This window comes from Neomonachus schauinslandi, chromosome 7 (assembly GCF_002201575.2).
Source record: "Neomonachus schauinslandi chromosome 7, ASM220157v2, whole genome shotgun sequence".
Classification (NCBI taxonomy): Eukaryota; Metazoa; Chordata; class Mammalia; order Carnivora; family Phocidae; genus Neomonachus; species Neomonachus schauinslandi.
In genome coordinates, this window is record NC_058409.1 from 39,800,791 (window position 1) to 39,817,675 (window position 16,885).

A 16,885-nucleotide genomic window follows, 5' to 3' on the forward strand; every position below is an offset into this window, starting at 1 on the left:
AAACAGAATTGTAGGTCCGGTTTAAGACCTGTGGAATCAGAATCTATAGGGGAGGGGCCTCTTTTACTTTTTATTAGGAAAGTCTGTAAATCAGTAGTTAATAGGTGTCTCCTAAATATTAATAGAGTTTCGTTATGGTATTACAGCAATGAAAACAAAATTCAATGGAATAAAATGTCATAGTATAGTTTTTAAAAGTTAAAATGTGACTCACAAAAGATTTAGGATGAGCATGTGTCACAGACTGATAATTTTTTAAAAATGATTTTCCTTTTATAACCTGATGCGTGAAGATTATGGGCCAGTTATTGTGGTATAACGTCTCTCTAGTTGGCGTTTCTCATGTTCAGACAGGCTGTGCTTCTTTGGGTTATGCATCTTTGACTAGACTATTACAGAGGTAAAGCAGTGCTTTCTTTGCTCATTGCATTCTGTCATTTGGCGCACGATTTCAGTTTGTTCTATAACTGATGATGTTCACTTTGACCTGTTCATTAAGGATTTCCCAGGCTATTTACCTGGCTATTTCACTGCAAAATTGTAATAAGTGGTTTTGTTTTTATTTTGGGTGGTAGGAGGTACTTAAAATTGTGTAAATAACCTCCTCTTTTAATTTTTCAATGTATGCATTTATATCTGGATTGATGGTGTTTTATTCAAGGGGTTGTAATACAGCACTTATTTTATTGAAATCAAAGTCACATTACATGAGGTTAACCATTTTAAAGCCTACAATTCAGTGGTGTTTAGTACATTCACACTGGTGTAAAACCACCTTTATTAAATTCCAGAACATTTTTGTCACCCAAAAAGAAAAATCTGTATCCATTTAGCAGTATTCCTCATTCCTCCCTCCCTGCAATCCTTGGCAACCACCAGTCTGCTTTTCGTCTCTATGGATTTACTCATGGATATTTCGTATAACTGGAATTGTGCAATATGTGACCTTTGGTCTGCCTTCTTTCATTTAGCATGTTTTTGAGGTTAATTCTTTACCATTCCTTTATAATGAATATATGTGTACATACACCACATTTTGTTTATTCATTGATGTATTGATGGACATTTGGAATACTTCCTCCTCTTGGCTGTTGTGAATAGATCTGGTATTGAACACTGGTGTGCAAATACTTGAATATCCATTTTCACTTCTTTTGGGTATATATGCATATATATATATACATACACACACACACACACGTATTTATAGTATTGCTGGGTCATATGGTATATATTTAACTTTTTAAGGAGTTACTGAACTGTTCTGCAGTGTTTGCACCAATTTACCTTCCCAGTAACAATGTACATGGGTACCAGTTTCTCCCATATTTTCATCAATAGATAGATACTATTTTTTTCTTCTTTTTTAATGGGGGGGGGGATGTCTTTCAAGTCCTTTGCCCATTTTAAAATTGGGATGTTTTGTCTTTGTTGTTGAGTTGAAAGAGTTCTTTATGTATTTTTTTAAAAAATTTTTATTATGTTAATCACCATACATTATGTATTAGTTTTTTTTTTTTTTAAAGATTTTATTTGAGCGAGAAAGCACGAGCAGGGGGAGGGGCAGGGGGAGAAGCAGGCTCCCTGCTAAGCAGGGAGCCTGATGTGGGACTAGATCCCAGGACCCTGGGATCATGACTTGAGTCGAAGGCAGACGTTTAACCGACTGAGCCACCCAGGCGCCCAACATCATTAGTTTTTGATGTAGTGTTCCATGATTGATTGATTGCATATAACACTCAGTGCTCCATTCAATACGTGCCCTCTTTAATACCCATCACCAGGCTAACCCATCCCCCCACTCCCCTCCCCTCTAGAACCCTCAGTTTGTTTCTCAGAGTCCATAGTCTCTCATGTTTCGTCTCCCCCTCCGATTTTCCCATCTTCATTTTTCCCTTCCTGTCTTTTTTTTTTTTAAACATATAATGTATTACTTGTTTCAGAGGTACAGCTCTGTGATTCATCAGTCTTACGCAATTCACAGTGCTCTAGACCCTTATCAGGATATGATTTACAAATACTTTATCCCATTCTTTTCATTCATTTATCTGTCTTTTCACTTTCTAGATAATATCCTTTGCCATGGAAGTTTCGTATTTTTATGAAGGCCATTTTTTTCTATTGTTGTTTGTCTTTTTGGTGTCGTATATAAAAATCTCTTGCCAAATCCAAGATCTTGAAGCTTTACCTCCATGTTTTCTTCGGATAGTTTTGTAGTTTTAGTTTTTATAGTTAGGTCTTTGATCCATTTTGAGTTTATTTTTGTATATCGTGTGAATAGGAGTCCATCGAATATCCATCTATCTTGGCACCATTTGTTGAAAAGACCATTCTTTCCCCCATTAAATGGTCTTAGTGCTTTGGTTAAAAAATTAACTGGCCGCCATACATATATGACTTTATTTCTGGACTCTCAATTCCATCCCATTGGTTTATATATCTGTCCTTAAGCCATTGCGATTTTATTTTTGTAGCTTTGTAATAAGTTTTGAAACACGGAAACGTGAGTCTTGTAACTCTGTTCTTCTCAATATTATTTTGGATGTTGGAGATCCCTTGCAGTTGCAAATGAATTTGAGAATGGCTTCTCTGTGCAAAAAAGAATGTTGGAATTTTAATAGGTAGTATGTGTATGTTACATACTTCCACTATGTGTATGTTGGTATTCTTGATGGTGTCCCACAGGTCTTTTTGTAGCTGGGGTGCAGAGGTGCAAGAGCACCTGTCTCGGGGGGTCCCAAACAAACGAGGTTCGCCTGCTCCCTGCTGACAGAATCCAAAGGCAGAGATACGAGTAGTGGTGAAACAAGAAAGGAATTTATTTCAGTGAGGCCAACGCCAGGAAGACAGTGGACTAGCATCTCAAAGATTGTCTCCAAAATGCTGAAAATACTTCCAGGTTTATATAAGGAAAATGTGCAGCAAAGATGAGTTGGGTACATGCAGGTAGGCAGTGAAGGTCAAATCGATCTCGGAGTCATTCACTGACAAAGGTGTCTTGCTGGCTCAGGATAATCCTTACTGCTTGAGAGGGTAGTTTCTGTTCCCTTCCGGGTATGCTTTGCCCTCAGGGTCTTTCGACTGAGCCAAAAAACAAGCTTAAAAGAAGAATCTAACTAGAAAGTTGGAGGTAAAAATTAAGGGTTGACACTCTGTAGTTTTCTTTCTTTTCCTTCCTGTTCCAGACTGATAATTTTAATTGACTTATCTTCCACTTAATCTGGTTCTTCCTTCTGTTGGCTCAGATCTTCCATTGCAGTTGTCTAGTGAAATTTTCATTTCAGTTATTGTACTTTTTGGCCCAAGAATTTGTTTGGTTCCTTTCTGTAATTCTTTCATTTTTTTAATTTTTTATTTATTCATGAGAGAGAGAGAAGCAGAGGGAGAAGCAGGCTCCCAAGGAGCAGGGAGTCCGATGTGGGACTCGATCCCAGCACCCTGGGATCATGACCTGAGCCGAAGGCAGACGCTTAACCATCTGAGCCACCCAGGCGCCCCCTTTCTGTAATTCTTAACCTCTTTAGGGATATTCTGTTTTTTTGAGACCTTGCTCTCTGTTTCTTTTAGCTTTCTGTATTTAGGACAGTTGATGTCTGTGTTTCATCAGAGAGACTGTTTTTTAATTTTCCCCCCCCCCCCCCCCCGTTAGTGGGCCATACTTTCATATTTCTTTGAATGCTTTGTAATTTTTTTGTAGAAAATTGAGCATTTTTTTTAAAGATTTTATTTATTTATTTGAGACAGAGAGAATGAGATACAGAGAGCACGAGAGGGAGGAGGGTCAGAGGGAGAAGCAGACTCCCTGCCGAGCAGGGAGCCCGATGCGGGACTCGATCCCGGGACTCCAGGATCATGACCTGAGCCGAAGGCAGTCGCTTAACCAACTGAGCCACCCAGGCGCCCGAAAATTGAGCATTTTTAATATTGTAATTTGGAGGCTGGGAACCGAATGTGTCATCCCCCCCCCCCCCCCCCGTCCTCAGGGTTACTTACTGTGGGTTTGTAGTTGGGTGTTTGTTTAGTGACGTTTTGAAACTATTTTTGTAAAGTTTCTGTTCTTTGTTTTGGGTAGTCTCTGAAGTCACTGTCCCTTAGCTTGTGGTCCCTTAGCTTAGTGTTTCTTGTTTTTGGTTTTTCAGATAATGTTTTAGTAAAATTTAAAAAATTAGTGCAAAAATCCATGATGGACAAAATACAAAAGTTTATCATTAGGATCAGTATGTTGTCTAAAGATGGCAGATCTTTTCACACATGGGTCAAACAAGGAACCAGCTCTTAGTGCTCACAGCACTGCTGAGACAGGTTGCAGCCTTTTAATAAGACTTACTAAAGGTTCATTACTAAAGTAATTTCAATGCAATACAGTAGCAGTTTTTTTTTCTGTTGTCCATGGATAATGCTGCTCTGAGAGCTCTTCAAACAAGAGCCACTTTTACCTTTGCTGTATTCAGCTAGTGTTTTGTTGCAGATGCATGTCTGGAGCCAAGAAGGAATAGAAATAAAGTTAAAAAGTAACTCTCCCAATCTTTGCCCATTAGGTCTGTGTTAGGTCATTTCTTCAAAGATTAGCCACAGTGTTTATAACTATCTTAGTCTTCACTTCCTGTTTTCTTTGACTCTAAAGAGTAATCTGAGGTTGAAGTAGAGGGTCTTCTCAGGTTTTTGTTTTTTTTTTTAAGCATGTGTCTTGCCCTGGCCATTTGTGTGGTTTTCTAAGCCTCCTGTTATAAGGGAGTTCTTTGCAATGTCATAATTTCCCAAAGAAAATTCTCAGCCTTTCTTTCCATGCTTTAGGTGTGCTGTTGTTTACTCAGTTATAAACCTTTGTCCCAAGGAGGAGGAGGTTCATACCCCTTACTGTTTGGAAGAAAATACCCTTAGCATAGCAGCTTTTCTTTCCATGTTAGGTAAAACAAAGGCGAGTACCTCTTGTCATTTCTTAGGTAGCCCCCAGACAGGTTTATACAAACGTAATTCTGTGAGAATAAGTTCTACAGGGCCCCAGAACCAGAGACCTGGGTACCCACTGGCTTTTTGGGACCTCCATTGTGCCCCGGAGAGATGGGGGTCAAGGGCAAGTAAAAATGCTACAAAGCTTTCCTACCATTTCTGTTTTCTGTTTCTGTTTTCTGGATTTAGTGTGCTTGATTGCTGTAAGCCTTTGACTGTTTCAGAGTTCTGACAAAGCTGATTCTGACAGATTTTGCTTTGAGTTTTGCTGTTACTGTGAAGGGGTAGGCTCTTGGAGTTCCCTCTTTCACCATTTTGTGTTAATGGCCTAAACATGTGTTTTCTTGTTTTTAATGCTCAAATTGTCCTGATTTGGCCAGTGGGAACCCATTCAAGCTGGTTTCTATGCCCTTTTGATATTTCATAATCATTATTTGGATATTTCCTTTTTGCTAAGATAAAATATTCTAGGCTTATTTTGTCATCTTCTTTCTCCAGCTCTGGGAATCAGCTATTTCTCAAAGCCCTGCTTTTGTTTAGTGGAAATCTGTTTTTAGAAGCCAAGATCTTAGGGGCGCCTGGTTGGCTCAGTCAGTTAAGCATCTGCCTTTGGTTCAGGTCATGATCCCGGGGTCCTGGGATGGAGCCCCTTGTCGGGCTCCCTGCTCTTCGGGGAGCCTGCTTCTCTCTCTCCCTCTGCCTGCGGCTCCCCCTGCTTGTGTGCGTGCGTGCGCTCTCTCTCTTAAAAAAAAAAAAAATAGAAGCCAAGATTCTGTGTTAAGTATGCTCATTTATTGGAGTCACTATGCTCATACCCTCTCAGTGCAGAGTTGGGGAGGTACATATACATAAATATTATCTTTGTGTAGTATATGTGAATGTAAGTATTTTAATATTATTAATATATGATTGTGTTAATCATTAATGGTACTGATAGAATATAACACTGCAAAATTCACTCCAGTTTTCACCCTTTCTGTTACTACTGCGTTCTTTCACAGTATGAAACTTAGCTTTCATTATTCTCAATACTTACTTTTCCCCTGTATATAATCGATTTTATGTTGTAGCCACTGCCACCACCCACATGTGGACACTCACCTCTGCCTGCTTAGCATCTTGACTCTTCTCACTAACCGCCCCTGCCACCCCCCCCCCCCCGGATGCCTTCCCCACTCTTTTGGGTTCAGTGCCTCATCCCTGGCTGTCCCTGCATGGATACCCTTCCTTACCCTGCTTTGACACTGACATCCTGTGCTGGGCCACTCCCAGGTGTTGATACCCTTTCATCCCTACTCTGACTCTTCACAGTCTGGAACCCTCTTGTGTTTCCTCATATAAATGACTTTAGTCCTGAATCAGGAAGAGGAAGACCCACTTTTTAAATGAAATCTATTAATATATTAAACTAAGCTTATATGAAAGGAGCATTTCACAGGCTTATTTTCAAGAGAACTAAAGTTGAATTTGAAAAGTCATCTTTTGGTTCTTATTAATGAAGGATTATGAGCAGTTTGGCTAAATGAAAAACAACCTTTTTAAAGGGTTGTATGTAGATAGTCTGGTAAGAAAGGGTAGTTGTCTTTTTAGAACTTTAGTAGATTCCAAGTTGAAGGTAAGTAGTAGTTACCTAATTTTAGTGAAGAGAAGAAACAGTCTGATGTTACCTTGCCAAAGTCATCCAGCCTAGTAAGGAAATGGTGGAAGGGGTCTGTCAGGTGATTACCTCACTACTGCTGACCAGGAAATTCCAGACTGACCAGTTAAGATTTCATTTCTGGGAGGGTATTTTTTAAAAAAATATTTATTTGAGAGAGAGTGCATGGCAGGGGGGCGGGGCGGGGTGGTGCAGAGAGGGAGGAGGAGAAGCAGCAGACTCGACGGGGGGCTGGATGGGAGGACTCTGGGATCCTGACCTGAGCCTCAGGCAGATGCTTAACCATCTGAGCCACCCATGTGCCCCTTTTTCTGGCAGGGTCTTAAAGTGTAATCAGGTTAGGTATTAAGTCTTGGTTTGTTAATGCAGGGCTTAGGAGAGGAGAGGTCACTCAGTTTTGGGCCTCTTATTTCTTTTAACATTTGCTAGGGAAGCCATAACAAAATACTGCAAACTGAGTGGGTTAAATTGATTTTGTCATAGTTTTGGAAGCTCAGATTCCAAGATCAAGATGTCAGCATGGTTGATTTCCTCTGAGACCTCTCTCTCCTTGGCTTGCAGATGGCCACCCTCTTGCTGCCTCTTCACATGGTCTCTTTCTGTGCAGCCTTGGTGTCTCAATGTGTCCCAATTTCCTCCTCTTACAAGGACGCAGGATTGGAATGGGGCCCACCCTAACAACCTCATTTAAGTTAATCTCATTAAGCCTTTATCTACTATTAATGGTTCTGTTCAGAGTTGGGGGCTTGCAACTTGGACATAGTGGGAGGGGCACAATTCAGCTCCTAATATTACACAGGGAAAGGAAGATAGAATGAATTTGGATGGCAGTAAGTGTAGTTAAAAGAAATTGATAGGGTGGCACTTTTGAAAGTTTAATTTGGTTTTATACAGGTAAGGGGGTAAAATTTCTTTCTTCTGTCCTTCTAGGTTCCCTGGCTTGGGGCCCTGTAAATTAGACTGACAAAATAAAGATTAACAAGAGAAAACAAATAGATGTTTATTAGAGTGTGCTTCTACCTCCGAGTAACTCAGGGGTGGTTAGAATTTGCCAACTCTTTACCTAATTGTAAAGTGACCGGGGGAAGGGCACTTAATGGAAAAACGTAACTTTTTGGAAAGATAGGTAAATGGGCCCTTAGGAGAATAGATGGGAGAAATGATAGTTTGTGGCAATGTCTGGGTGTGGTGCTGATTTTGTGTGTGTGTCTGTAGGGAAGAGTTGCTCCAGGGGAGGGGACTGATAAATTCTTTTTGGAGGCTCTGCTTTTAGAAAGATAAGGCATTGCAAGAATTAAAATGCCTTCAGCTCAAAACTATTCTTACGTTAAAGTAGCATATTTTGGGGTGCCCTATCATGATTCCTTCTCACTTGTGTAAATGCCTTAATATTAGCTAATAGTGTTCTTTACCTTTTTTCAGAATGTGAAAACTTTTGCCATTAGCTATTCATACTTTATTTTTTAAAACTAAATTTAAATTAAAAATTCTAAAGACATTGCAAAAATGAATAGGTAATATTATTGGTTTGTCTCCTAGGGATTGTTTTTTAGTATACAACTTATCACTTGACTATTTAAAATGATAAGCTTTATTTATTTCAGATTGTCTGCAATTTTTTTTTTTGTACACACTAAACGGGTTTTCATTCCCGTTTAGTTATTAAAACTGTAATTTTAGGGCTTTTCAACAAAAGCTTACTGGAAAAGTAACATCCTATTATATACATCACAAAGCAGCTTAGTATGTAGCTTCATGTAAGAATAGATAATGAAAATCCTTTACTCATCCAGAAACACTTTAGTTTGCATTTTAATTTCTGAAGACTTCAAAATGTAGTATAAGATGGTAATAGAATTAGAGCTTAGAGTGCCTGAATTTTTATGTAGTTTATTTTGATTAGGTGCACTCTTATATTTGTTTCACAAATGTATTACTGGCATTGGTTGTCTCAGGGTACTAAGATTGTATCAAGGTTTTTCAGCCATCAGCTCATGGCTCATATAAGCTTTATACCATTTAAACATTTTCATTACCCTGGTGAGTTACCATTTGTATCCATTTCTTGTGTCTGGCCACTCTTAACTTCTTTTTTTTCTTCAAAAAGATTTGATTTATTTATATATCAGAGACAGCACAGGCAGAGGGAGAAGCAGGTTCCTCGCCGAGCAAGGAGCCCCATGCGGGACTTGATCCCAGGACTCTGGGATCATGACCTGACCTGAAGGCGGCCGCTTCCCAAACTGAGCCACCCAGACGTCCCTACTTTTAACCTTTTGTTAAATAGATCTCTACGGTTTGGGATAGTAAAAATAGAATATTTTATAATATTTGAGAATTTTTCTTAAAGTATTTTAGGAAGTTGGTATGACGTTAAAGGATTCATAGAAACAATATTTGAAAGAATTTGGAAAAGGGAAGATTAACAGTGGTATTGATTTTGTTTTTTAAAATTTCACTTTTTAGATTATGCAGTTGTAAATATAAAACATTTGTTATTAGTAAACTCAGACATTGTGATGCACAGAAAATTTGATTCCTTCATTGAGTGATAGTCTTAAGCTTTGTATTGAAATGAGTACAGTTGCCCAATTGGCTTCTGCCTTATTTAAAAAAAAACCAAAAACTGAATTTGCTGTTTAGATTGGGCTGGCAACTTGAAACTTTTATTGATGCAGTCGATAGAGGCTCCCAAAAAGTTAAATTCAGAATGCAGAAAAGCACTAGTGTCTAAAATATTTGATACTTATTGTGATGATTGTAATTAAAAAACAAACAACAAACCTTTTCATTGTGAAAATTTTCAAACATAAAAAAGAGTATTTACACACCTCCTTGTACTATCATTTATAAACATACGTGCAACCTTTTTTCAGTTATCCCCATTTAGCACTATCAGGTTTTTATTTTTTAAAAATTTTTTATTATGTTAATCACCATACATTACATTATTAGTTTTTGATGTAGTGTTCCATGATTCATTGTTTGTGCATAACACCCAGTGCTCCATAGCATTATCTGGTTTTTAAAACAGATTCCAGATACGTCAGTGTAATTGTAAAGACTTCAGTCTTTTATTTACCACCATCACACTACATTGTCACATCTAAAATGAGTAATAATTTCTTAATGTCATTTAGTGTTCCGTTCATGTTTAAATTTTTGATTGTTTCCTAATTTTCATTTTTTAAAGGTTGGTTTGAGTAAGGATCTGTGTAAGGCCCACATGTGTTTGATCTGCATGTTGAAAGCCATTTATTTGTTGGGGGGGAAAAAACCGATCATTTCACCTCTCGAGTATCCTGTGATCTGGATTTGCTGGATTATTTCCCTCAGATTTCCTTTAATTTGTTTCTCTGTGTTGAACTTCGTGAAAGTTAGGTCAGATTTCAGATTCCATCTGGGGTGGGGGTGAGAATACATTATAGATGGTGTAATGTGCATCCTAGTTTGCCACATTTAGAGACACTTGATGTCTGGGATTAGACCATTGTAATTTAAAAAAAAAATAAGGTTTCCTGAGATTATTTATAGTGAAATTGGTCAATATTAAGTATTCAATTTGATTTTTGACAGATTTGTACATTTGTATAACCACAATCAGGATAAAACCCCCATTACCTCAAGAATAACCTTCCCTTTGCAGTCATACCCCTACCCCACAAGCCCTCTCCCCCCCATCCACTCCAGTGATCTAGTTTCTGTTATATTTTTGCCTATTTTAGAATTTCATTATAATTGGAATCTTAGAGTAGTAAAATCATTGTCGCTTAGAAGCGATAGAGCATAAGAAGATAATTTTGGCAAGGAGCTCCAGGTCTAATTTCCTTCCATTTTTATATGACAGGGACTTGCCATGAGGTGTTGAAGCCTTGTTTCACTGAGTTGGAGAGACTGGACCTAAATGGCGCAGCATGACTTTGCTCCAGCCTGGCTTAATTTTCCTACTCCACCATCATCAACAAAGGTACTCTTTGCATTTCTTTCTTTGTGTCTGCTTCTCATTTCTTCTTGTACGCAAATGTAGTTGAAACGTGAAGCCTTAATATTTTTGTGGAAAAAATGTTCTTGTATTACTACCTAAGTTATTTCATATGGAATCTGTTAGTTTTTATTATTTAAAAAGTCAGTTTTCCATCACCATACTGTACCATTTACTTCAGTTGTCTTTTGTACTAATCAGAGGTCCACACATTTTAACTCAAACCCATTAGATACATTGTGTCTTACCTTTATCTGTACTATTCCTTAGATAATAACTTGCTTTACTTACTGTTCTGTAGGTAATACTTTAAAAGAAAAATCTGAGGCTTTTGAGGTCTTTGCTTATACCCAGAAGATTTCTTTTTTAGACAAATAAGACTTTGAATGGCACATCACTAAAATTTCAAGAGTGATGAAAACTTTGCAACATTGTTACATATCAGGCCTCAGTAATCTTAAGAAATGTTCATTTTACTTAAAAATCAGAACAATAGTTTGTATAAGACTTGCTAGGCATTGTAGTTGTCTTCCACTTAAAGGCTTGATAAGAGAGACCTTTGGAATTGGTTAGAACCAGTCTAACTGGCTTAGTAGCTGTCTTTGACTTTGTTTTTTCCATAGTGCAAAGGAATCAAGGGGGAGAGTTTTGATCATCTGTTTGCCTGTTAATCATGCTCTATCATGCTAAGGCGTTCATCTAGGAACTTTTGGGGTACAGGCAGTTCTTAAAAAAACAAGTTTATTAAAAGCAACTCTTATGGGAACAATTTTTATAATTTGGAAAGTCCTTCCCCAGTAAGGACTTGTCAGATCATAATAGATTGACCCAAATTTTGGCCTGTAATTTTGTACAGATGGATTCTCTGGAAGGTTAATTGACTTGCCTGTTTTTCATAGAAATACTGTGAGCCTAGACTAGAATCCAGGATGCATTTCCTATTCTGTACTCTTTACATAGGTCTCATTTTGGAATGCTGTCAAATGATTAAATATCTCATTTCATGGATTTGAAATTGTTAGGAAATGGAGACATATTGATTAAGCTACTGAGAACACTTCTTAGAGATTCTCTGATTGCCCCCTTTCCTCTTAGGTGTAGGTCTGTGTCGTTTACTCCCCTCCCCCTTTCCTTGTAAACCCAGCTGCTCTAATGTTGCCCTCTAGCAGGCTTATTTTTTTCAGGCCTACTTCAGAGCTTGACTATGTAGAGTTTCCTGCCACCCACCTTTATTTCTTTTTTCTATTTGTTTACTTTCTCACTTGTTTTCATTTTCAAGGGAATTGATAAAAAATTAGCACCTGGGAAGTTAGTTACAAAACAATAAGATTGAGAATAATTTTTGTCTTCATTCAGATGTTAATCTGAGGTTGATTAGGAGTAGCTGTTGGTTGATTAAGATTAACTGTTGGTTTATGTGGTGAAATCCTTACTGCTTTCCAGTTTCCAGAACCTGACCCTTAATCTGGATATAGGTCTTCATGAATGATGATTTTGAGAATTGGGATTGCCACCTCTAAATCTCAGTTATTCTAACCTATTCTAATTTATCTACAGAAAATGGTATTTATTTGAACTCTTAACTAGCAGTACTTGAAATTATTTCTTAGACCTTACCCAGTGTGGTTTTGACAAATATAGAGCTTTTAGTAATGACTTCTTACACCTTCCATCTTATCCTTTCATGTCTCCAAATCACTATTCATGGGTTCTCATTTATAATTAACCTCTTATTTTCTGCCAGAGCCCTTTTAATCTTACCCTGAATAAATGGAACAGACTAATTTACTGTGGGGTTCTCTGTTTCAGTGTAATGGAAGTCTTTATTTATTGTTCAAAGGCATGAGGACTTGAAATAAAAAGATATTTTTAGAAGTGCACTTTAGTAGTTTTCTGAGGTGTGTAGAATTTTAGCCCCATCATGTGGTGAAATTTTAAACTGCATGTGGTTGATTATATGTGTCATAGGGCATTGACATTTGAGCTGTTGATTGGGACCCAATAAAAAGTAAATTTTACATAATGTTTTGTATACACATAGTATAACTAAAATAATAGTCATACATCTGTGGTGCACTTATGTTTTCTCTTGTGGTCTTCTGTTTTCTTTAATAGAAAATGTAAATTTCTACTGATACTGTAATCCTTTAATAGATCCTGAGTTACATTTTGGGTAATAACATTTTTATTATTGAAGCAATACTGAACTGAAATAGTTGTAGATACTGGAAAAGTTTAGATACCTCTTTGTTTTAGATGCTTCTTTTGGCCGTCTTACCGTAGGAAGGGTGATAAATCGATCCCTGTGATCAGGTTGAGGTATGCTTTCATAGTATTGTTAGAAGAAGGAAGATTCCTGGGGCAACTGCCTGGCTTATTTGGAAAAGTATGTAACTCTTGGTCTCGGGGTGGTGAACTTAAGCCCCACGTTGGTTGTGTGGAGCCTACTTAAAAAAGGTGGGGAGAAGGTGGTTGATGGCAGGGATGTGATACTGAAAGAGCAAATATGTGGTACAAAATAGAAAATACAGGAATTTTTATTCTTTTTAAGTACAAAATAATACAGACCTGTTTGATGACATTCCACTACAGTAAATTCATATTCATATTCAATATTCTGTAATTACTTCTCTGGCTAGAGTGTAGTATTTAGTGCATTATGGATTCTTTCACGGCAGCATCTAAAAAATAGTCATTAATATTTTACCAAAATTTCTTTGAATAGTGCGTAAACTGTTGGCTTGCGTTGAAAATGTGTATTTAAAGTTGAGGCTAGAGAAGATCAGAAAATTCAGTCAGACTGGTAGTGGAGTTCAATGAAACTTATTTACTATGTAGAATTTTTGTTAACTGGTGACTCATACTGCAGGCATCCAAGAAAAAATTGCAAAGTTACTTTTTAAAGGAATCCAGAAAAAGGTTTTAAGTATGTAAAGGGATAAAGACGGTAAAGGGATAGGGAGGGTCTCTTTCTTGCTCATGGTAGTATCTGTTTTTTTGAGTCATTACGTACCAATGATTGTATAAAACAGTTCATGTGAATACCAACAAAAAACGTAAGAGGTAAATTCTCGTACCAATGATTGTATAAAACAGTTCATGTGAATACCAACAAAAAACATAAGAGGTAAATTCTCTGTTTTCTTTCTCCCATATACAAAGGAGGGAACTGAGGTTGAGAGAGGTAAGTAATGTGCCCCAAAGTGCTGGAGGTAGGATACGAATCCATGTGTGCCAGACTTTAATGTTTATCAAGTTAATAAATTTCTTTTCTCAACTGTTAGGTAGTAGACTCATTTTCAGAAGTGAATATTAGGATGCTTTTATGCAGACACCAGAATGTATTTTTATCCTGGTTTGGATAAAATTAATTTTTTTCACTTTAGAGATGGCATCTCCAATATCTATCATCACTGCTTACGGATCTAACTTTTCAGTGTCTCTGAAATCTTTTATTGAGTGGATCTACATGTTATTATTTAATTAGTTTACCAATTAATGGACTGAGCTGCAGGATTGTCTAGGCATCTCTTGAATACATTTGTGGGGTAAATTCTTAGTAGAATCAGTGGATCAGAGGGTTTGTACATTTTGGTAGGTAATGTCTAATAGCTCTCAAAAAGGTTGTATTGGGGTGGTTTAGTCGGTTAAGTGTCCTACTCTTGATTTCAGTTCAGGTTGTGATCTCAGGGTCCTGAGTTCAAGCTTTGTGTTGGGCTACATGCTGGGTGTGGAGCCTACTTTTTTAAAAAAAAAAAAGGTTATACTTATTTATAATCCCATCAGAATTTAAGAGGGGGCTAGTGTTCTCAGTTTTGGCAACACTGGATGTTTTCATATTTTTTAATCTGCAATTAGATGAAAAATGGTAGTTCATTATTTTGCATTTTTAAATTATGGTTAGTATATATTTAAATTAGTATATTTTGGTGTTATGGTTTCTTAAGAACTGCTTGTTCATGTAATCTGTTTCTTAGTGATTTTGTAATAGCTCTTTTCACTTGAGGAATTTTTTTTTTAAGATTTTTATTTGACAGAGAGAGAGACAGTGAGAGAGGGAACACAAGCAGGGGGAGTGGGAGAGGGAGAAGCAGGCTTCCCGCTGAGCAGGGAGCCCGATGCAGGGCTCGATCCCAGAACCCTGGGATCATGACCTGAGCCGAAGGCAGACCCTTAACGACTGAGCCATCCAGGCGCCCTTACACTGGGGAATTTGTTTGCCATTGCAGATATATTTGCTTTGGTAATTTGTAATTTGCTTATTTGTTTTGGTAATTCTTTCTTCTTTAAGTTTTTAATTTTTATTCCAGTATAGTGAACATACAGTGTTATATTAGTTTCAGGTGTACAATGTAGTGATTCAGCAGTTCTTTACATGTTTTGATAATTCTTTAAAAAACCTCATTGAAGGTTTTAATGAAACATACACAGAATGATAGATAATAATTAAATGAGTATTTATTAAACATCAAGATAGTCCTATTTTAACATTCTTCTTCTAGATTAGCTTTTATTGCTTTTGGAAGTAAAGCATTATGTATGCAATTGAAGTCCACTGTCCTCTATTTCTTCACGTCCTTTCTCTTCATTTTTCCCCAGAGGTATTCTCAGCATATGTTCCTATAACTACGTATGTGAATGTCAAATGGTATTGTTATGTATGGTTAAAAAATTTTATCAGTGATTTTTATGTATATGTCTGCATCTTTTACATTCATTGTATCTTTGAGATTTTCTCCCCCCATGTTGGATATCCACAAATGTAGTGTAACCATCTTAAAACTCTGTGTGGTATCCTGTTTTGTTTATCTATACTACATTTTATTTGTCCATTTAAGTTTAGATTGTTCATAACATAACTTTTGGCTACTCTAGAGAAATACTGCATTGAATATTTTTATGGTATCTCCTTGTACACATGGATAAGAAATTTTAGGCCACTGCTCCTCACACTTGAATGGGTAAGAAAATAACCTGGGGGGCTACTGGGGGGCTCAGTTGGTTAAGCGTCTGCCTTCAGCTCAGGTCCTGATCCCAGGGTCTTGGGATCGAGTCCCGCGTCGGGCTCCCTGCTCCAAGGTGGGGAGCCTGCTTCTCCCTCTGCCTTTCTCTCTCTCTCTCTCTGTCTCATGAATAAATAAATAAAATCTTAAAAATAAATAACCTGGGGGGGTGCCTGGGTGGCTCAGTCGGTTAGGCGGCTGCCTTCGGCTCAGGTCATGATCCCAGGGTCCCTGGGATTGAGCCCCGCATCGGGCTCCCTGCTCGGCGGGGAGCCTGCCTCTCCCTCTCCCTCTGCCTGCCTCTCTGCCTACCTGTTCTATCTCTCTGTCAAATAAATAAATAAAATCTTTAAATAAATAAATAAATAACCTGGGGATTTTGTTAAAATGCAGATTCTCATTTCAGTAGTTCTTCGACGGGGCCTGAGTTATAACAGTCTTCAAAGTGAATTTGATTCTGCTTGTTTGTAGACCACAGTTTGAATAGAAGGCTTCAGTGTAGATTTAGGAAAAAATTGCTGGGGGGCGCCTGGGTGGCTCAGTTGGTTAAGCAACTGCCTTCGGCTCAGGTCATGATCCTGGAGTCCTGGGATCGAGTCCCGCATCGGACTTCCTGCTCAGCGGGGAGTCTGCTTCTTCCTCTGATCCTCCCCCTCTCATGCTCTCTTGTCTCCCATTCTCTCTCTCAGATAAATAAATAAAAAATCTTTAAAAAAAAAAAAAAGAAAAAGAAAAAAATTGCTGGGACTTGGTTAGATATTGCCAAATTCCTCTTCCGCATGGTGTACGAGCTAGTAACTATTCTCTTTACTTTAAATGCTTGTCAGACTTTGTTAGATCATCACAGTTTTTTGCCATTCTTTGTCATAAACTGCATTTTCAGTCTTTCTTGGACGTGGAGTTACATTTCTATGAAACACCTCTTAGCATTCTTCGTTACTTCTTTTGGGTTCCTTTTCTTTTCATGTTAGTTTAGGACAACATACATCTGTACACGTGTATGTATATGTATTACATATGTGTATGCACGTGTCATTTTTAACATTTTTAAAGTTACAGTGTTTTTCAGTCTTGCATATATATTTCATTGGGTGTATTCAAGTACTTTGTAGTACTTGTTGGCTATTTTAAATTATATTTATTTAATTTATTTTTTATTAAGTAAACTCTATGTCCTACATGGGGCTTAAGCTCCACCAGGTGCCCCTAAATGATATTTTATTTTATTTTATTTTTTAAAGATTTTACTTATTCATAAGAGACAGAGAGGCAGAGGGAGAAGCAGGCTCCCCG

At 37.6% G+C, this 16,885-nt stretch overlaps 1 protein-coding gene across 2 annotated transcripts in view; it reads left to right on the forward strand.

Annotated features, from left to right (window-relative positions):
- Positions 1-16,885, forward strand: part of GPBP1 (GC-rich promoter binding protein 1) — a 71,287-nt gene that overhangs the window by 19,030 nt on the left and 35,372 nt on the right. For both annotated transcript variants that reach the window (XM_021701847.2, XM_021701846.2), the window contains exon 3: positions 10,455-10,574. In XM_021701847.2, the coding sequence (XP_021557522.1) occupies positions 10,512-10,574 (63 nt within the window). In that variant the 5' untranslated portion in view covers positions 10,455-10,511. The remainder of the gene's footprint in view (positions 1-10,454; positions 10,575-16,885) is intronic.